Here is a 23,327-nt window from a genome sequence, read left to right as displayed (position 1 = left end):
TTACTATAGTGTTACCATTACTGCCTATAGCTGTCATTACTTCCTCCTTATTGGTGTGACGCAGAGCCGCACACGATGGTGACGGAGATGAGATTATTACTATAGTGTTACCATTACTGCCTATAGCTGCCATTACTTCCCCCTTATTGGTGTGACGCAGAGCCGCACACGATGGTGACGGAGATGAGATTATTACTATTGTGTTACCATTACTGCCTATAGCTGCCATTACTTCCTCCTTATTGGTGTGACGCAGAGCCGCACACGATGGTGACGGAGATGAGATTATTACTATAGTGTTACCATTACTGCCTATAGCTGCCATTACTTCCCCCTTATTGGTGTGACGCAGAGCCGCACACGATGGTGACGGAGATGAGAGGTTATTACTATTGTGTTACCATTACTGCCTATAGCTGCCATTACTTCCTCCTTATTGGTGTGACGCAGAGCCGCACACGATGGTGACGGAGATGAGATTATTACTATTGTGTTACCATTACTGCCTATAGCTGCCATTACTTCCTCCTTATTGGTGTGACGCAGAGCCGCACACGATGGTGACGGAGATGAGATTATTACTATAGTGTTACCATTACTGCCTATAGCTGCCATTACTTCCCCCTTATGGGTGTGACGCAGAGCCGCACACGATGGTGACGGAGATGAGAGATTATTACTATTGTGTTACCATTACTGCCTATAGCTGCCATTACTTCCCCCTTATTGGTGTGACGCAGAGCCGCACACGATGGTGACGGAGATGAGATTATTACTATAGTGTTACCATTACTGCCTATAGCTGCCATTACTTCCCCCTTATTGGTGTGACGCAGAGTCGCACACGATGGTGACGGAGATGAGACTATTACTATTGTGTTAACATTACTGCCTATAGCTGCCATTACTTCCCCCTTATTGGTGTGACGCAGAGCCGTACACGATGGTGACGGAGATGAGATTATTACTATTGTGTTACCATTACTGCCTATAGCTGCCATTACTTCCCCCTTATTGGTGTGACGCAGAGCCGCACACGATGGTGACGGAGATGAGATTATTACTATTGTGTTACCATTACTGCCTATAGCTGCCATTACTTCCCCCTTATTGGTGTGACGCAGAGCCGCACACGATGGTGACGGAGATGAGAGATTATTACTATTGTGTTACCATTACGGCCTATAGCTGCCATTACTTCCCCCTTATTGGTGTGACGCAGAGCCGTACACGATGGTGACGGAGATGAGATTATTACTATAGTGTTACCATTACTGCCTATAGCTGCCATTACTTCCTCCTTATTGGTGTGACGCAGAGCCGCACACGATGGTGAAGGAGATGAGATTATTACTGTAGTGTTACCATTACTACCTATAGCTGCCATTACTTCCCCCTTATTGGTGTGACGCAGAGCCGCACACGATGGTGACGGAGATGAGAGGTTATTACTATTGTGTTACCATTACTGCCTATAGCTGCCATTACTTCCCCCTTATTGGTGTGACGCAGAGCCGCACACAATGGTGACGGAGATGAGAATATTACTATTGTGTTACCATTACTGCCTATAGCTGCCATTACTTCCCCCTTATTGGTGTGACGCAGAGCCGCACACGATGGTGACGGAGATGAGAGATTATTACTATTGTGTTACCATTACTGCCTATAGCTGCCATTACTTCCTCCTTATTGGTGTGACGCAGAGCCGCACACGATGGTGACGGAGATGAGAGATTATTACTATAGTGTTACCATTACTGCCTATAGCTGCCATTACTTCCCCCTTATTGGTGTGACGCAGAGCCGCACACGATGGTGACGGAGATGAGATTATTACTATTGTGTTACCATTACTGCCTATAGCTGCCATTACTTCCCCCTTATTGGTGTGACGCAGAGCCGTACACGATGGTGACGGAGATGAGATTATTACTGTAGTGTTACCATTACTGCCTATAGCTGCCATTACTTCCCCCTTATTGGTGTGACGCAGAGCCGCACACGATGGTGAAGGAGATGAGATTATTACTATTGTGTTACCATTACTGCCTATAGCTGCCATTACTTCCCCCTTATTGGTGTGACGCAGAGCCGCACACGATGGTGACGGAGATGAGAGATTATTACTATTGTGTTACCATTACTGCCTATAGCTGCCATTACTTCCCCCTTATTGGTGTGACGCAGAGCCGCACACGATGGTGACGGAGATGAGAGGTTATTACTATTGTGTTACCATTACTGCCTATAGCTGCCATTACTTCCCCCTTATTGGTGTGACGCAGAGCCGCACACGATGGTGAAGGAGATGAGATTATTACTATTGTGTTACCATTACTGCCTATAGCTGCCATTACTTCCCCCTTATTGGTGTGACGCAGAGCCGCACACGATGGTGACGGAGATGAGAGATTATTACTGTTGTGTTACCATTACTGCCTATAGCTGCCATTACTTCCCCTTTATTGGTGTGACGCAGAGCCGCACACGATGGTGACGGAGATGAGAGATTATTACTATTGTGTTACCATTACTGCCTATAGCTGCCATTACTTCCCCCTTATTGGTGTGACGCAGAGCCGCACACGATGGTGATGGAGATGAGAGATTATTACTATTGTGTTACCATTACTGCCTATAGCTGCCATTACTTCCCCCTTATTGGTGTGACGCAGAGCCGCACACGATGGTGACGGAGATGAGAGGTTATTACTATTGTGTTACCATTACTGCCTATAGCTGCCATTACTTCCCCCTTATTGGTGTGACGCAGAGCCGCACACGATGGTGACGGAGATGAGAGATTATTACTATTGTGTTACCATTACTGCGTATAGCTGTCATTACTTCCCCCTTATTGGTGTGACGCAGAGCCGCACACGATGGTGACGGAGATGAGATTATTACTATAGTGTTACCATTACTGCCTATAGCTGCCATTACTTCCTCCTTATTGGTGTGACGCAGAGCCGCACACGATGGTGACGGAGATGAGATTATTACTGTAGTGTTACCATTACTGCCTATAGCTGCCATTACTTCCTCCTTATTGGTGTGACGCAGAGCCGCACACGATGGTGACGGAGATGAGAGATTATTACTATTGTGTTACCATTACTGCCTATAGCTGCCATTACTTCCTCCTTATTGGTGTGACGCAGAGCCGCACACGATGGTGACGGAGATGAGATTATTACTATTGTGTTACCATTACTGCCTATAGCTGTCATTACTTCCCCCTTATTGGTGTGACGCAGAGCCGCACACGATGGTGACGGAGATGAGATTATTACTATAGTGTTACCATTACTGCCTATAGCTGCCATTACTTCCCCCTTATTGGTGTGACGCAGAGCCGCACACGATGGTGACGGAGATGAGATTATTACTATTGTGTTACCATTACTGCCTATAGCTGCCATTACTTCCCCCTTATTGGTGTGACGCAGAGCCGCACACGATGGTGACGGAGATGAGAGATTATTACTATTGTGTTACCATTACTGCCTATAGCTGCCATTACTTCCTCCTTATTGGTGTGACGCAGAGCCGCACACGATGGTGACTGAGATGAGATTATTACTATTGTGTTACCATTACTGCCTATAGCTGCCATTACTTCCCCCTTATTGGTGTGACGCAGAGCCGCACACGATGGTGACGGAGATGAGAGATTATTACTATTGTGTTACCATTACTGCCTATAGCTGCCATTACTTCCCCCTTATTGATGTGACGCAGAGCCGCACACGATGGTGACGGAGATGAGATTATTACTATTGTGTTACCATTACTGCCTATAGCTGCCATTACTTCCCCCTTATTGGTGTGACGCAGAGCCGCACACGATGGTGACGGAGATGAGAGATTATTACTGTAGTGTTACCATTACTGCCTATAGCTGCCATTACTTCCCCCTTATTGGTGTGACGCAGAGCCGCACACGATGGTGACGGAGATGAGATTATTACTATTGTGTTACCATTACTGCCTATAGCTGCCATTACTTCCCACTTATTGGTGTGACGCAGAGCAGCACACGATGGTGACGGAGATGAGATTATTTACTATAGTGTTACCATTACTGCCTATAGCTGCCATTACTTCCCCCTTATTGGTGTGACGCAGAGCCGCACACGATGGTGACGGAGATGAGAGATTATTACTGTAGTGTTACCATTACTGCCTATAGCTGCCATTACTTCCCCCTTATTGGTGTGACGCAGAGCCGCACACGATGGTGACGGAGATGAGATTATTACTATAGTGTTACCATTACTGCCTATAGCTGCCATTACTTCCCCCTTATTGGTGTGACGCAGAGCCGCACACGATGGTGACGGAGATGAGATTATTACTATTGTGTTACCATTACTGCCTATAGCTGCCATTACTTCCCCCTTATTGGTGTGACGCAGAGCCGCACACGATGGTGACGGAGATGAGATTATTACTATTGTGTTACCATTACTGCCTATAGCTGCCATTACTTCCCCCTTATTGGTGTGACGCAGAGCCGCACACGATGGTGACGGAGATGAGATTATTACTATTGTGTTACCATTACTGCCTATAGCTGCCATTACTTCCCCCTTATTGGTGTGACGCAGAGCCGCACACGATGGTGACGGAGATGAGAGATTATTACTATTGTGTTACCATTACTGCCTATAGCTGCCATTACTTCCTCCTTATTGGTGTGACGCAGAGCCGCACACGATGGTGACGGAGATGAGATTATTACTATTGTGTTACCATTACTGCCTATAGCTGCCATTACTTCCTCCTTATTGGTGTGACGCAGAGCCGTACACGATGGTGACGGAGATGAGATTATTACTATTGTGTTACCATTACTGCCTATAGCTGCCATTACTTCCTCCTTATGGGTGTGATGCAGAGCCGCACACGATGGTGACGGAGATGAGAGATTATTACTATTGTGTTACCATTACTGCCTATAGCTGCCATTACTTCCCCCTTATTGGTGTGACGCAGAGTCGCACACGATGGTGACGTAGATGAGAGATTATTACTATAGTGTTACCATTACTGCCTATAGCTGCCATTACTTCCCCCTTATTGGTGTGACGCAGAGCCGTACACGATGGTGACGGAGATGAGATTATTACTATAGTGTTACCATTACTGCCTATAGCTGCCATTACTTCCTCCTTATTGTTGTAACGCAGAGCCGCACACGATGGTGACGGAGATGAGATTATTACTATTGTGTTACCATTACTGCCTATAGCTGTCATTACTTCCCCCTTATTGGTGTGACGCAGAGCCGCACACGATGGTGACGGAGATGAGAGATTATTACTATTGTGTTACCATTACTGCCTATAGCTGTCATTACTTCCCCCTTATTGGTGTGACGCAGAGCCGCACACGATGGTTACGGAGATGAGAGATTATTACTATAGTGTTACCATTACTGCCTATAGCTGCCATTACTTCCCCCTTATTGGTGTGATGCAGAGCCGCACACGATGGTGACGGAGATGAGATTATTACTATTTTGTTACCATTACTGCCTATAGCTGCCATTACTTCCCCCTTATTGGTGTGACGCAGAGCCGCACACGATGGTGACGGAGATGAGATTATTACTATTGTGTTACCATTACTGCCTATAGCTGCCATTACTTCCCCCTTATTGGTGTGATGCAGAGCCGCACACGATGGTGACGGAGATGAGATTATTACTATTTTGTTACCATTACTGCCTATAGCTGCCATTACTTCCCCCTTATTGGTGTGACGCAGAGCCGCACACGATGGTGACGGAGATGAGATTATTACTATTGTGTTACCATTACTGCCTATAGCTGCCATTACTTCCCCCTTATTGGTGTGACGCAGAGCCGCACACGATGGTGAAGGAGATGAGAGATTATTACTATTGTGTTACCATTACTGCCTATAGCTGCCATTACTTCCCCCTTATTGGTGTGACGCAGAGCCGCACACGATGGTGACGGAGATGAGAGATTATTACTATTGTGTTACCATTACTGCCTATAGCTGTCATTATTTCCTCCTTATTGGTGTGACGCAGAGCCGCACACGATGGTGAAGGAGATGAGATTATTACTATTGTCTTACCATTACTGCCTATAGCTGCCATTACTTCCCCCTTATTGGTGTGACGCAGAGCCGCACACGATGGTGACTGAGATGAGAGGTTATTACTATTGTGTTACCATTACTGCCTATAGCTGCCATTACTTCCCCCTTATTGGTGTGACGCAGAGCCGCACACGATGGTGACGGAGATGAGATTATTACTATTGTGTTACCATTACTGCCTATAGCTGCCATTACTTCCCCCTTATTGGTGTGACGCAGAGCCGCACACGATGGTGAAGGAGATGAGAGATTATTACTATTGTGTTACCATTACTGCCTATAGCTGCCATTACTTCCCCCTTATTGGTGTGACGCAGAGCCGCACACGATGGTGAAGGAGATGAGAGATTATTACTATTGTGTTACCATTACTGCCTATAGCTGCCATTACTTCCCCCTTATTGGTGTGACGCAGAGCCGCACACGATGGTGAAGGAGATGAGATTATTACTGTAGTGTTACCATTACTGCCTATAGCTGCCATTACTTCCCCCTTATTGGTGTGACGCAGAGCCGCACACGATGGTGACGGAGATGAGAGGTTATTACTATTGTGTTACCATTACTGCCTATAGCTGCCATTACTTCCCCCTTATTGGTGTGACGCAGAGCCGCACACGATGGTGAAGGAGATGAGATTATTACTATTGTGTTACCATTACTGCCTATAGCTGCCATTACTTCCTCCTTATTGGTGTGACGCAGAGCCGCACACGATGGTGACTGAGATGAGATTATTACTATTGTGTTACCATTACGGCCTATAGCTGCCATTACTTCCCCCTTATTGGTGTGACGCAGAGCCGCACACGATGGTGACGGAGATGAGATTATTACTATTGTGTTACCATTACTGCCTATAGCTGCCATTACTTCCTCCTTATTGGTGTGACACAGAGCCGCACACTATGGTGACGGAGATGAGATTATTACTATAGTGTTACCATTACTGCCTATAGCTGCCATTACTTCCCCCTTATTGGTGTGACGCAGAGCCGCACACGATGGTGAAGGAGATGAGATTATTACTGTAGTGTTACCATTACTGCCTATAGCTGCCATTACTTCCCCCTTATTGGTGTGACGCAGAGCCGCACACGATGGTGACGGAGATGAGATTATTACTATTGTGTTACCATTACTGCCTATAGCTGCCATTACTTCCCCCTTATTGGTGTGACACAGAGCCGCACACGATGGTGACGGAGATGAGAGGTTATTACTATTGTGTTACCATTACTGCCTACAGCTGCCATTACTTCCCCCTTATTGGTGTGACGCAGAGCCGCACACGATGGTGACGGAGATGAGATTATTACTATTGTGTTACCATTACTGCCTATAGCTGCCATTACTTCCCCCTTATTGGTGTGACGCAGAGCCGCACACGATGGTGACGGAGATGAGATTATTACTGTAGTGTTACCATTACTGCCTATAGCTGCCATTACTTCCCCCTTATTGGTGTGACGCAGAGCCGCACACGATGGTGACGGAGATGAGATTATTACTGTAGTGTTACCATTACTGCCTATAGCTGCCATTACTTCCCCCTTATTGGTGTGACGCAGAGCCGCACACGATGGTGACTGAGATGAGATTATTACTATTGTGTTACCATTACGGCCTATAGCTGCCATTACTTCCCCCTTATTGGTGTGACGCAGAGCCGCACACGATGGTGACGGAGATGAGATTATTACTATTGTGTTACCATTACTGCCTATAGCTGCCATTACTTCCTCCTTATTGGTGTGACGCAGAGCCGCACACTATGGTGACGGAGATGAGATTATTACTATAGTGTTACCATTACTGCCTATAGCTGCCATTACTTCCCCCTTATTGGTGTGACGCAGAGCCGCACACGATGGTGAAGGAGATGAGATTATTACTGTAGTGTTACCATTACTGCCTATAGCTGTCATTACTTCCCCCTTATTGGTGTGACGCAGAGCCGCACACGATGGTGACGGAGATGAGAGATTATTACTATAGTGTTACCATTACTGCCTATAGCTGCCATTACTTCCCCCTTATTGGTGTGACGCAGAGCCGCACACGATGGTGACGGAGATGAGATTATTACTATTGTGTTACCATTACTGCCTATAGCTGCCATTACTTCCCCCTTATTGGTGTGACACAGAGCCGCACACGATGGTGACGGAGATGAGAGGTTATTACTATTGTGTTACCATTACTGCCTACAGCTGCCATTACTTCCCCCTTATTGGTGTGACGCAGAGCCGCACACGATGGTGACGGAGATGAGATTATTACTATTGTGTTACCATTACTGCCTATAGCTGCCATTACTTCCCCCTTATTGGTGTGACGCAGAGCCGCACACGATGGTGACGGAGATGAGATTATTACTGTAGTGTTACCATTACTGCCTATAGCTGCCATTACTTCCCCCTTATTGGTGTGACGCAGAGCCGCACACGATGGTGACGGAGATGAGATTATTACTGTAGTGTTACCATTACTGCCTATAGCTGCCATTACTTCCCCCTTATTGGTGTGACGCAGAGCCGCACACGATGGTGACGGAGATGAGAGATTATTACTATAGTGTTACCATTACTGCCTATAGCTGCCATTACTTCCTCCTTATTGGTGTGACGCAGAGCCGCACATGATGGTGACGGAGATGAGAGATTATTACTATAGTGTTACCATTACTGCGTATAGCTGCCATTACTTCCTCCTTATTGGTGTGACGCAGAGCCGCACACGATGGTGAAGGAGATGAGATTATTACTATAGTGTTACCATTACTGCCTATAGCTGCCATTACTTCCCCCTTATTGGTGTGACGCAGAGCCGCACACGATGGTGACGGAGATGAGATTATTACTATTGTGTTACCATTACTGCCTATAGCTGCCATTACTTCCCCCTTATTGGTGTGACGCAGAGCCGCACACGATGGTGTCGGAGATGAGATTATTACTATTGTGTTACCATTACTGCCTATAGCTGCCATTACTTCCCCCTTATTGGTGTGACGCAGAGCCGCACACGATGGTGACGGAGATGAGATTATTACTATAGTGTTACCATTACTGCCTATAGCTGCCATTACTTCCCCCTTATTGGTGTGACGCAGAGCCGCACACGATGGTGACGGAGATGAGATTATTACTATTGTGTTACCATTACTGCCTATAGCTGCCATTACTTCCCCCTTATTGGTGTGACGCAGAGCCGCACACGATGGTGAAGGAGATGAGATTATTACTGTAGTGTTACCATTACTGCCTATAGCTGTCATTACTTCCCCCTTATTGGTGTGACGCAGAGCTGCACACGATGGTGACGGAGATGAGATTATTACTATAGTGTTACCATTACTGCCTATAGCTGCCATTACTTCCCCCTTATTGGTGTGATGCAGAGCCGCACACGATGGTGACGGAGATGAGAGGTTATTACTATTGTGTTACCATTACTGCCTATAGCTGCCATTACTTCCCCCTTATTGGTGTGATGCAGAGCCGCACACGATGGTGACGGAGATGAGATTATTACTATAGTGTTACCATTACTGCCTATAGCTGCCATTACTTCCCCCTTATTGGTGTGACACAGAGCCGCACACGATGGTGACGGAGATGAGAGGTTATTACTATTGTGTTACCATTACTGCCTACAGCTGCCATTACTTCCCCCTTATTGGTGTGACGCAGAGCCGCACACGATGGTGACGGAGATGAGATTATTACTATTGTGTTACCATTACTGCCTATAGCTGCCATTACTTCCCCCTTATTTGTGTGACGCAGAGCCGCACACGATGGTGACGGAGATGAGATTATTACTGTAGTGTTACCATTACTGCCTATAGCTGCCATTACTTCCCCCTTATTGGTGTGACGCAGAGCCGCACACGATGGTGACGGAGATGAGATTATTACTGTAGTGTTACCATTACTGCCTATAGCTGCCATTACTTCCCCCTTATTGGTGTGACGCAGAGCCGCACACGATGGTGACGGAGATGAGAGATTATTACTATAGTGTTACCATTACTGCCTATAGCTGCCATTACTTCCTCCTTATTGGTGTGACGCAGAGCCGCACATGATGGTGACGGAGATGAGAGATTATTACTATAGTGTTACCATTACTGCGTATAGCTGCCATTACTTCCTCCTTATTGGTGTGACGCAGAGCCGCACACGATGGTGAAGGAGATGAGATTATTACTATAGTGTTACCATTACTGCCTATAGCTGCCATTACTTCCCCCTTATTGGTGTGACGCAGAGCCGCACACGATGGTGACGGAGATGAGATTATTACTATTGTGTTACCATTACTGCCTATAGCTGCCATTACTTCCCCCTTATTGGTGTGACGCAGAGCCGCACACGATGGTGTCGGAGATGAGATTATTACTATTGTGTTACCATTACTGCCTATAGCTGCCATTACTTCCCCCTTATTGGTGTGACGCAGAGCCGCACACGATGGTGACGGAGATGAGATTATTACTATAGTGTTACCATTACTGCCTATAGCTGCCATTACTTCCCCCTTATTGGTGTGACGCAGAGCCGCACACGATGGTGACGGAGATGAGATTATTACTATTGTGTTACCATTACTGCCTATAGCTGCCATTACTTCCTCCTTATCGGTGTGACGCAGAGCCGCACACGATGGTGACGGAGATGAGATTATTACTATAGTGTTACCATTACTGCCTATAGCTGCCATTACTTCCCCCTTATCGGTGTGACGCAGAGCCGCACACGATGGTGACGGAGATGAGATTATTACTGTAGTGTTACCATTACTGCCTATAGCTGCCATTACTTCCTCCTTATCGGTGTGACGCAGAGCCGCACACGATGGTGACGGAGATGAGAGATTATTACTATAGTGTTACCATTACTGCCTATAGCTGCCATTACTTCCTCCTTATCGGTGTGACGCAGAGCCGCACACGATGGTGACGGAGATGAGATTATTACTATAGTGTTACCATTACTGCCTATAGCTGCCATTACTTCCCCCTTATTGGTGTGACGCAGAGCCGCACACGATGGTGACGGAGATGAGATTATTACTATTGTGTTACCATTACTGCCTATAGCTGCCATTACTTCCTCCTTATCGGTGTGACGCAGAGCCGCACACGATGGTGACGGAGATGAGATTATTACTATAGTGTTACCATTACTGCCTATAGCTGCCATTACTTCCCCCTTATCGGTGTGACGCAGAGCCGCACACGATGGTGACGGAGATGAGAGATTATTACTATAGTGTTACCATTACTGCCTATAGCTGCCATTACTTCCTCCTTATTGGTGTGACGCAGAGCCGCACACGATGGTGACGGAGATGAGAGATTATTACTATAGTGTTACCATTACTGCCTATAGCTGCCATTACTTCCTCCTTATCGGTGTGACGCAGAGCCGCACACGATGGTGACGGAGATGAGATTATTACTATAGTGTTACCATTACTGCCTATAGCTGCCATTACTTCCCCCTTATCGGTGTGACGCAGAGCCGCACACAATGGTGACGGAGATGAGATTATTACTATTGTGTTACCATTACTGCCTATAGCTGCCATTACTTCCTCCTTATTGGTGTGACGCAGAGCCGCACACGATGGTGACGGAGATGAGAGATTATTACTATAGTGTTACCATTACTGCCTATAGCTGCCATTACTTCCTCCTTATCGGTGTGACGCAGAGCCGCACACGATGGTGACGGAGATGAGATTATTACTATTGTGTTACCATTACTGCCTATAGCTGCCATTACTTCCTCCTTATCGGTGTGACGCAGAGCCGCACACGATGGTGACATCGCCCACATCTGGTTGTAGAGCTCAGTGTAACTTCTGTTCCCTGGATTACAGAGGTTACTGGCCGGGTACAGTCCCTTCTAGTGTGCCCTGTAAGTGACAGCTGGGGGATGTAGGGAGAGCAATGCCATATACACCCTGCAGGGGGCGTGCATGAGACACTTCCTGTGTGACCCGGATGTGATGGGAATATGGCTGCTGGGGTCACTGCACGGCTAATCCTATAGTTCTACGTTACTTAGTAAGTGCTATAGGACTATAGGGTGGGGGGAGTGTGTATAATAACCAGGGGCTCAGGGCACAGGAAAGCCCCCCAGTATTAGCTGTATAATGCCAGCCTGTCCTGCAGCAGGGTACAGTTGTGGCACGGTAACAGGGCAAGCCTGGGCAATAACACAGGGGTCCTGCTTACCAGGGTTACCAGACGCACATAATATGTATTGGGTGAGTGACCCAGCCTCCAGCCCATGTGCCCGGTCATGGCAGTGTATACGCTGCCCAGGTGCTGTGTAACTTGGATGTCTCATGGTGCTGCCCCTTTATCCTATATTTATAAGTATGTGGCGCAATCTCCATTGTTACTATGATACAGGTGGTGCAGACCCCGTTGTTACTATAATACAGGTGGAGCAGACCCAGTTGTTACTATAATACTGGTGGCGCAGACCCAGTTGTTCCTATAATACAGGTGGTGCAGACTGTTGTTACTATAATACAGGTGGTGCAGACTGTTGTTACTATAATACAGGTGGTGCAGACTGTTGTTACTATAATACAAATGGCGCAGACCCAGTTACTATAATACAGGTGGCGCAGACCCAGTTACTATAATACAGGTGGTGCAGACTCAGTTGTTACAATAATACAGGTGGTGCAGACCCTGTTGTTACTATAATACAGGTGGTGCAGACTCAGTTGTTACAATAATACAGGTGGTGCAGACTCAGTTGTTACTATAATACAGGTGGTGCAGACTCAGTTGTTACTATAATACAGGTGGTGCAGACTCAGTTGTTACTATAATACAGGTGGTGCAGACTCAGTTGTTACTATAATACAGGTGGTGCAGACTGTTGTTACTATAATACAGGTGGTGCAGACTCAGTTGTTACTATAATACAGGTGGCGCAGACTCTGTTGTTACTATAATACAGGTGGTGCAATCTCAGTTGTTACTATAATACAGGTGGTGCAGACTCGGTTGTTACTATAATACAGGTGGTGCAGACTCTGTTGTTACTATAATACAGGTGGCGCAGACTCAGTTGTTACTATAATACAGGTGGCGCAGACTCAGTTGTTACTATAATACAGGTGGTGCAGTCTCAGTTGTTACTATAATACAGGTGGTGCAGTCTCAGTTGTTACTATAATACAGGTGGTGCAGACTCAGTTGTTACTATAATACAGGTGGCGCAGACTCTGTTGTTACTATAATACAGGTGGCGCAGACTCTGTTGTTACTATAATACTGGTGGCGCAGACCCAGTTGTTACTATAATACAGGTGGCGCAGACCCAGTTGTTACTATAATACAGGTGGTGCAGTCTCAGTTGTTACTATAATACAGGTGGTGCAGACTCAGTTGTTACTATAATACAGGTGGCGCAGACTCTGTTGTTACTATAATACTGGTGGCGCAGACCCAGTTGTTACTATAATACAGGTGGCGCAGACCCAGTTGTTACTATAATACAGGTGGCGCAGACTCAGTTGTTACTATAATACAGGTGGCGCAGACTCTGTTGTTACTATAATACTGGTGGCGCAGACCCAGTTGTTACTATAATACAGGTGGCGCAGACCCAGTTGTTACTATAATACAGGTGGCGCAGACCCAGTTGTTACTATAATACAGGTGGCGCAGACCCAGTTGTTACTATAATACAGGTGGCGCAGACCCAGTTGTTACTATAATAAAGGTGGCGCAGAGTCAGTAGTTACTATAATACAGGTGATGCCGTTTTCATCGATACTATAATACAGGTGGTGCAGACCCAGTTGTTACTATAATACAGGTGATGCCGTTTTCATCGATACTATAATACAGGTGGTGCAGACCCAGTTGTTACTATAATACAGGTGGTGCAGACCCTGTTGTTACTATAATACAGGTGGTGCAGACCCTGTTGTTACTATAATACAGGTGGTGCAGACCCTGTTGTTACTATAATACAGGTGGCGCAGACCCTGTTGTTACTATAATACAGGTGGCGCAGACTCAGTTGTTACTATAATACAGGTGGTGCAGACCCTGTTGTTACTATAATACAGGAGGCGCAGACCCTGTTGTTACTATAATACAGGTGGCGCAGACCCAGTTGTTACTATAAAACAGGTGGCGCAGACCCAGTTGTTCCTACAATACAGGTGGCGCAGACCCAGTTGTTACTATAATACAGGTGGCGCAGACCCAGTTACTATAATACAGGTGGCGCAGACTCAGTTGTTACTATAATACAGGTGGCGCAGACTCAGTTGTTACTATAATACAGGTGGCGCAGACCCAGTTGTTACTATAATACAGGTGGCGCAGACCCAGTTGTTACTATAATACAGGTGGCGCAGACCCAGTTGTTACTATAATACAGGTGGCGCAGACCCAGTTGTTACTATAATACAGGTGGCGCAGACTCAGTTGTTACTATAATACAGGTGGCGCAGACCCAGTTGTTACTATAATACAGGTGGCGCAGACCCAGTTGTTACTATAATACAGGAGGCGCAGACTCAGTTGTTACTATAATACAGGTGGCGCAGACTCAGTTGTTACTATAATACAGGTGGCGCAGACCCCGTTGTTACTATAATACAGGTGGCGCAGACCCAGTTTTTTCTATAATACAGGTGGCGCAGACTCAGTTGTTACTATAATACAGGTGGCGCAGACCCAGTTGTTACTAAAATACAGGTGGCGCAGACCCAGTTGTTCCTAAAATACAGGTGGCGCAGACCCAGTTGTTCCTACAATACAGGTGGCGCAGACCCAGTTGTTCCTACAATACAGGTGGCGCAGACCCAGTTGTTACTATAATACAGGTGGCGCAGACCCAGTTACTATAATACAGGTGGCGCAGACCCAGTTACTATAATACAGGTGGCGCAGACTCAGTTGTTACTATAATACAGGTGGCGGAGACCCAGTTGTTACTATAATACCGGTGGCGCAGACTCCGTTGTTACTATAATACAGGTGGCGCAGACTCCGTTGTTACTATAATACAGGTGGCGCAGACCCAGTTGTTACTATAATACAGGAGGCGCAGACTCAGTTGTTACTATAATAAAGGTGGCGCAGACCCAGTTGTTACTATAGGGCAGGTGGCGCAGACTCCGTTGTTACTATAATACAGGTGGCGCAGACCCAGTTGTTACTATAATACAGGTGGCGCAGACCCAGTTGTTACTATAATACAGGTGGCGCAGACCCAGTTGTTACTATAATACAGGAGGCGCAGACTCAGTTGTTACTATAATACAGGTGGCGCAGACTCAGTTGTTACTATAATACAGGTGGCGCAGACCCAGTTGTTACTATAATACAGGTGGCGCAGACCCAGTTGTTACTATAATAAAGGTGGCGCAGAGTCAGTAGTTACTATAATACAGGTGGCACGGACCATACTTGCTTGGTAACAGACCGCTATCTGGTGTCTTGGTAGCATTAAATGGGTCAGTGGGATTTGGTAAATATATGAGACGGTAGTGTATAGATCCCCTTCACTAGATGTACCTGGAAGTGACATGGAGTGAGGGCAGAAGTGCGGTTCCATACCCATAAAGGCCAACAAAAGAAGAAATTTGTCCTCTTGCGGTCTCGCTTTGTTTGCAACACGTCGGGCACGGGGGCTCGCTTCACTTGCTACAGGTTTATATTCCTCCTCTATGTCCACATGGTTAGTAGGGAATGACGTTGGTAGTAACTGATGAATTCAGGGTACATCTACGGACGGGGATCTATCCACTACCATATGGAATCCTCCTGAATGGCTCAGCTCACTGCAGCGCCCCCTGCCTCTGTGGAGCCATCAGTGCACGTCCTCATTTGGGGGTATGTGACAGCTCTGCTATCTGCATACACGGTGGGGATACATGCACCCTCACCACTACCGTGCCTTCTCTATCACTGTACATTGTGACCAGATCTGAGGGCAGGGTTACTACCTTTTCATTTTACAGGTTCCTGAACAGGAGACGTTTCCAAAAACAGCACTGTATATGCTATAAAGGCAACTCATGCCCTTTTATATGACTTAGATCCCCCTTGTGCCCCTTTATAAGCCTAAGAGCCCAATCACACCCCTTCATATGCCTCAGAGCCCCTTATACCATTATATGCCGTCCCAGAGACCCCACATGCACTGTTATATACCTCAGAGCTTCCTCACACCCCTATTTATGCCTTAGAGACCCTTATGCCATATGCCAGCCCAAAGCCCCCACATGCTCCTTTATATGCCTCAGGGCCTCCTCACACCCCTTTTTATGCCTTAGAGCCCCTTATGCCATTATATGCCAGCCCAAAGCCCCCACATGCTCCTTTGTATGCCTCAGGGCCTCCTCACACCCCTTTTTATGCCTTAGAGCCCCTTATGCCATTATATGCCAGCCCAAAGCCCCCACATGCTCCTTTATATGCCTCAGGGCCTCCTCACACCCCTTTTAATGCCTTAGAGCCCCCTTGCAACCCTTTACATTGGTTGCCTGCTAGTGTGACTAAGAGACCGTATGATAGTATGCAGCTGGCATCGATAAACAGGAAGAGGTGCTAGTATGGAGCTACAGTATGCTAGCCTGCTGTTCTGGGTGCTCATACAGAGCTAGAGTATATCTGCCATCTATTCTGGATGCCAGAATGGAGTTTTGAGTGCATTAGCAATGCGTTCCCGGTGCGGGATTAGAGCTCTGATAACCTTAACCAACTGTGGCGGAGTGAGCTCTGATTATGTTAGCCAGGTGTTTGGGCTGCCGCAATTGATCCCTGAGTACAATAGCCAGCAATTATAGGTGCTGGTATAGGGCTACGAGAACATTGGCCATTCATTATAGCTGCCCCGATTGGTTCTCCCCAGTGCCGCAGCCATCCATTCCGGGTTCAAGAATAGGGCTCTAAGTACCTGAGCCCTTCATTCCAGATGCTCGAGTAGGTGTTGGAGGAATAGTTCTATCTGAGTTGCCAGAACAGATGTGAGGTTACCAGTTCCATCTCTTCCAGCTCCCGGAATAGGTGTCTCAGTATTATGGGTGTAAATAGAGCTTTGTGGCCCCACAGCATTATTCTGAAGGGCCTCTACAAAACACCCAGAGGATGAGGGCATTTGCATACCAGGGGTCCACAATAATAAATCATCCTTCACTTCGACCCCAACATTGGGGGCAACATCATCATATCTAGGGAGGGGACTATTAACCCTCTCACCAAGGAAAACTCAGGCCAACCATGGTTACCAAGGCACTAATAGAGGGGGTACCGGGGGAGTGTCAGTGTAACTCCCAATACGTGGATCAGGTCTGCTTCCTCAGACATATTGAATCAAGTGTGTGTCGTGGAGGTCAATGACTCTTGGACATGAGAGGACCATTGGTGTAACCTCCAGCATTGCCGTGTAGGGGTCACTCAGCAGCCCTTTGAAGCTGGGTCAGAGGAGCTTCTGAGAAACACTGACCTAGACTCTGTCTCTGGGAATGAGGGGACTTAGTGGTCACTCAGTGTACTCTTACATTTATATAACAACAGCAACATGATAGCGTAGTGGACTGCATTTCTACGCTGTTCTGGGGTCGTGAATTCAACTCCTAACCAAGGTTCTGTGTGGATTCTGTATGTTCCAGTGTTTGCATTGGTTTCTTCCCACTCTGCAAATCCACACTGGTACGTTAGTTTGCTTCTTTCATAAATACCCCGTGTGTGTATGTATGTGTGTGTGTGTGTAGGCTGTCCATGTGGTAGGAAATGTAGGAAAGGCAGGGACAGATGTGACTAAATATTCCCTGTAAAGCGCTGTGTAATATGTGCTCACTACATAGATAACTGGTAAGAAATAGCTTCTAATATTTATATTTATTCCTAGATTTCTGTGCAGTGAGGAGTCAGATCCTTGTTACTAGAAGTCACGTGAGGGTGAGACGTGTCCTGTATAAATCACTGATCACTGAGGATGGACAAGGACAGGAGTCACATGACTGAGAGGATACTAAATCTCACCCTGGAGATCATCTACCTGCTGACTGGGGAGGTGAGAGGGTCTGGGAGTGTCACAGTGACATCACTTATATCTATAGTAATAATACAGGGACATGACTGGGGAGGTGAGAGGATCTGAGAGTGTCACAGTGACATCACTTATATCTATAGTAATAATACAGGGACAAGACTGGGGAGGTGAGGGGATCTGGGAGTGTCATAGTCACATCACCTATATCTATAGTAATAATACAGGGACATGACTGGGGAGGTGAGGGGATCTGGGAGTGTCACAGTGACATCACTTATATCTATAGTAATAATACAGGGACATTACTGGGGAGGTGAGGGGGTCTGGGACTGTCACAGTGACATCACTTATATCTATAGTAATATCCGAGTAGCAGGGAGCCGGTCTCAGATATAGTATTAATCCCACAGTCCTCACTGGAGTTGGTATTTATTACATTGCTATTGTTGTTCTCTTTCTGTCACTTACAAAAAACTTATTGGGCTGCAAGAGATACTATATACTCCACATTTTCATATATATGGTAGATTGTTATAAGATTTTTTTTTTGTTGTAAAATACGAGTCTACTTGAATATTATGCAATGTGATCACCTGAATAAACAGCCCCATTTAAGTGGAGTTTAATTGACCTTCTCATTTATATTTCCCCAATACACAGGGTTACACAGTAGTGAGGAAGTCATCTGGTGAGAGTAAGACACCCAGCAGCCGTCCCTGTGTATCAGGAGGATTGAGCAGGACCCAGACCCCCATGACGGTGCCTCCACCTCACTCACTGATGCATGAGAGACACAATGACCAGAAGATCCTGGAACTCATAAACAAGATCATTCAGCTGCTGACTGGAGAGGTGACTGCTGGGAATGGGACATTATACAGTAGCACCAGGGGATGTGTCTGGGTGATGACTGTATCATTGTGTGTGTCAGGTTCCTATAAGGTGTCTGGATGTCGCTGTCTATGTCTCCATGCAGGAGTGGGAGTATATAGAGGAACACAGGGGTCTGTACAAGGACGTGATGATGGAGAATCACCGGCCCCTCACATCACTGGGTAAGAGAAGACTGTCATTTATTGTACAGGGGAGAGGAGGTTTGGGAGCCTCTATATACACATAACCTGATAATCACATATATACAATGTACTCAGTCACTATGTGTCTCCTACAGATGGACCCAGTAATAGAAATACCCCAGAGAGATGTTTCCGTCCTCTTTATTCACAGGATTGTATAGATGAGAATCAGAGGATCCCACAGGCGCATCAGGTAGGTGGGATTTAGGGTCTCACAAATATACTAAAGGGACTGTCACTATATGATCTGTAGAGAAGCTGTGTGTGTCTTATGCACTGATATTATACTATTTAGTCTCAATTAAATCAGACATTATTGTTATATGGGTCATTTAGAATGAAGATCTTGCTGATATGAAGGCAGAAGATATAGAGGGAGAAGAAGAGTCGTATGTGACTGATATAAAGGCGGAAGATATAGAGGGAGAAGAAGAGACGTATGTGACTGATATAAAGGCAGAAGATATAGAGGGTGAAGAAGAGACGTATGTGACTGATATAAAGGCAGAAGATATAGAGGGAGAAGAAGAAACGTATGTGACTGATATGAAGGCACAAGATACAGAGGGAGAAGAAGAGACGTATGTGACTGATATAAAGGCAGAAGATATAGAGGGAGAAGAAGAGACGTATGTGACTGATATGAAGGTAGAAGATATAGCGGGAGAAGAAGAGACGTATGTGACTGATATAAAGGCAGAAGATATAGAGGGAGAAGAAGAGACATATGTGAGGAGTGATCAGCAGTGTAAGAAGGAAAAAATCCCTACATATATCAGCACAGGTGAGTTATAAACCCTTATAACATATTCTCTTTGCTCAGTCACTACATCGATGTACAAGCTTATGAGGGAATTGTATCTGCACATTGGGGGAGTCAGGGGCCATCAGCCTCTAAGTCTCATGCTCTCCCCCCCAACCATCCGGAGCCACCAGCCCCTATTAGACTCCTGCTCTCCCCCTCACATCATGTCACTGTGTGTTACCAGCTGAGAGATCTGACCAGTCTCCTCCCCACACTCTCTGGTGTTTCTCATACATCAGGAGCCAACAGCCCCTATTATACCCCTGCTCTCCCCCTCACATCATGTCACTGTGTGTTACCAGCCCAGAGATCTGACCAGTGTCTCCTCCCTGCACTATAAAACCATATACTCCCACATCACAACTTTATAGATGATTGGGAGGAGTTTGAATGTTTTCTCGTGGGGATGGGGAGCCAGTGTAGGACCTGAGTAGAGGAAAGGCAGTTTGTAGTTTGGTGAAGATGAGCCAGGCAGAAGCATTGAGTACAGATTTCAGTGGAGAGAAATGGGTGTTGAGGCCACATAGGAGGGAGGTTACAATAGCCCTGTTTAGAGATGAACAGTGAGTTGATGAGGGTTTTATGGTGCGTACACACGGTACGATCAGTCAGCGATAACAATATCGCTGGCTGATCGTCCTGCACCTTCCCGGTGTGCTAAATGATCATTATTGTTCATCCAGCACACCACCAACCCACCAACAACAGGCCAGCAATCCGCGATCAACGATCGTGGGTCCCTATGTGACCTGGTCGATATCGACCAGGTTACAGCATGCACGGCCGATGGACAATATCGTTATTGTCCATACGTGCCCGTGCATCACTGGTCGTTTGGGGGTTAGAAGGCACTAAAAAATGCACGATATGAACGATATTGTTCATATTGTACATTTTTATCGTACCGTGTGTTAGCACCATAAGTTACCTCCAGGGTGAGAGAGGGTCTGATCCTGGAGATATTTTGAAGGTGGAAGCGGCAAGACTGGGAGAGGTACTGAATGTGGGAATTGAAGCAGAGGGCGGAGTTAAGGATATCTCCAAGACAGTGGACTTGTGAGATAGAAGAGATGGTGAGGTTGTCGATGGATAATAAAATTGAAGGAGGTGAGTGAACTCCAGATGGTGGGAAGCCAATCATTTCAGTCTTATACATATTGAGTTTAAGCGCAGAGACATCCAAGAACATTTGCTCTCAATGTAAATTGTTTATTCTTATACATTTGTTTCCAGTAGATGGACGCACAAGCAGGAATACCTCGCAGGGAGATCTCATCGTGTCACCAGATTTTAAAATAGAAGATAAGAACATCAGACCGGATTCTCCAGGAGAAACTCCAATTACCCTAAATATACATCCAGCACTTCACAGTGCGGATATGTCATCTGGTCCCTCTAATGATGAGGAACGTTTTCTTGATAATTCAGATCTTGCTACACACAGTACAGCTCATATAGGTAATAGAATGTTATCTAAATCTGGTAAAAGTTCTATACGTCGGTCAGTTTCTGTTAGACATCAGAAAACTCACACAGTTGAGAAACCATTTCCATGTTCTGAGTGTGGGAAAAGTTTTTCAGTAAAATCTGATCTTGTTACACATCAGAGAACTCACACAAGTGTGAAGTCATTTTCATGTTCTGAGTGTGGAAAATGTTTTACATATAAATTTGATCTTGTTGCACATGAGAGAACTCATACAGGTGAGAAGCCATTTCAATGCTCTGAGTGTGGGAAATGCTTTACCCAGAAATCTCTTTGTGTTAGACATCAGATGACACACACTGGTGAGAAGCCATTTACTTGCTCTGAGTGTGGGAAATGTTTTTCATATAAAGCAGCTCTTGTTATACATCAGAGAAATCACACAGGTGAGAAACCATTTCCATGTTCTGAGTGTGGGAAATGTTTTGCACAGAAATCAGGTGCTGATACTCATCAGAGACATCATACAGGTGAGAAACCTTTTCCATGCTCTGAGTGTGGGAAATGTTTTAGATATAAATCAGCTCTTGTTACACATCAGAAAACTCACACAGGTGAGAAACCATTTCCATGCTCTGAGTGTGGGAAATGTTTTACACGAAAAACGAGCCTTGTTAGACATCAGATGTCACACGTGAGAAAAGTATTTAATTGAGCTGATACAAAACAGGGATTTGGTAACACTCCAGTCACACAGTAGTTTAAGTTCTCCATCCGCAGATAATTGGTATGTGTGTCATTAATATAAAGAGAGGAGGAATGTACAGTGCTAGAGATATCTCGCCAACAATAATTAATATAGGGCTTGGTAAATGCATTAAAATGTCTAATATCTAATACGAATATACCCAGGGGATATTTTATATATATATATATACATACATACATACATACATACATACACGCACGCACTAGCTGGAGTACCTGGCGTTGCCCGGAATTTTAAGAATGTTTGCACATCATCCTCCAACAAACCCCTCCTTAGGCAGGCCTCACAAAAAGTGTGACAAACTTCCACAGTCCTAAGGTCTTTGAAGGAAGTAGGACCTGTAACGGTATAAAGCAAACTTCGGTGACAGAAGCATTCAAAATTTGTCGGATGTACAGTGTAAACATGGCAAAGAGCTTCTGTTGCTCTGATACCAGGATGACTGTGTACTTCCTGGTTGCTGGATCGCACTATGAAATGCACAGCAACTACTTCCAGTTCCTTGTGCAGCTGTTTCCGGCATTCAGGGTCTCCATGGTGTATAAGATTCATCCAATCGGTTTTACCCTTCAGGGGCTGACAAAGGAATGAACCGGAAGTAGCCTCTGTGCGTTCCATAGTGCAGTCCAGCAACCAAGGAGATAAACAAAAAAGTTTGGTCGCCACTGTTGACACCATCTAGTTGTGTAAGCTCATGCATGAGCAAGTATAAATAAAAATTTGTGCTGCAGAGCTGCGTGTTTGCATCCCAGTATAGTTGTCATCTTTATGGGCCTGACTGTAAATCAAATGGATCTCTCCTCATGGATGCAGATATCAATTTTTACCATATTCAGACTCATAATAAGCCTGGCTTAATATCAATAGTGGTGTCATCAGTGCAGGTTTGTTGACTGTGTTGGCAGTGCAAGGGTGTTCTCAATACAGGGTGTCGGCAGAGCGGGGGTGCCAGTGGTGTCATCAGTCATGTGTGCTGGCAGTGCAGGGGTGCTGGTGGTGTCAGTGTGGGGGTCGCTAAGGGTGTCCTGAGTATGTGTGTTTTTTAATTATTTAAAAACTA

The 23,327-nt window shown here is 45.8% G+C and overlaps 1 protein-coding gene across 1 annotated transcript in view; it reads left to right on the top strand.

The window, feature by feature from the left end:
• LOC148517284 (uncharacterized) overlaps positions 1-22,408 on the top strand; it is a 99,259-nt gene extending 76,851 nt beyond the window's left edge. The window contains exon 11 of the mRNA XM_088478896.1: positions 21,591-22,408. Coding sequence (XP_088335022.1) covers positions 21,591-22,213 — 623 coding nt within the window. The 3' untranslated portion in view covers positions 22,214-22,408. The remainder of the gene's footprint in view (positions 1-21,590) is intronic.
• Positions 22,409-23,327: the final 919 nt, after the last annotated feature.

Source organism: Taudactylus pleione, unplaced genomic scaffold, assembly GCF_031769625.1.
Source record: "Taudactylus pleione unplaced genomic scaffold, aTauple2 ptg000224l, whole genome shotgun sequence".
In the NCBI taxonomy this organism is placed as follows: domain Eukaryota; kingdom Metazoa; phylum Chordata; class Amphibia; order Anura; family Myobatrachidae; genus Taudactylus; species Taudactylus pleione.
Note: the sequence above shows the minus strand (reverse complement) of the source record. Positions and strands in the feature narration are given on the sequence as shown.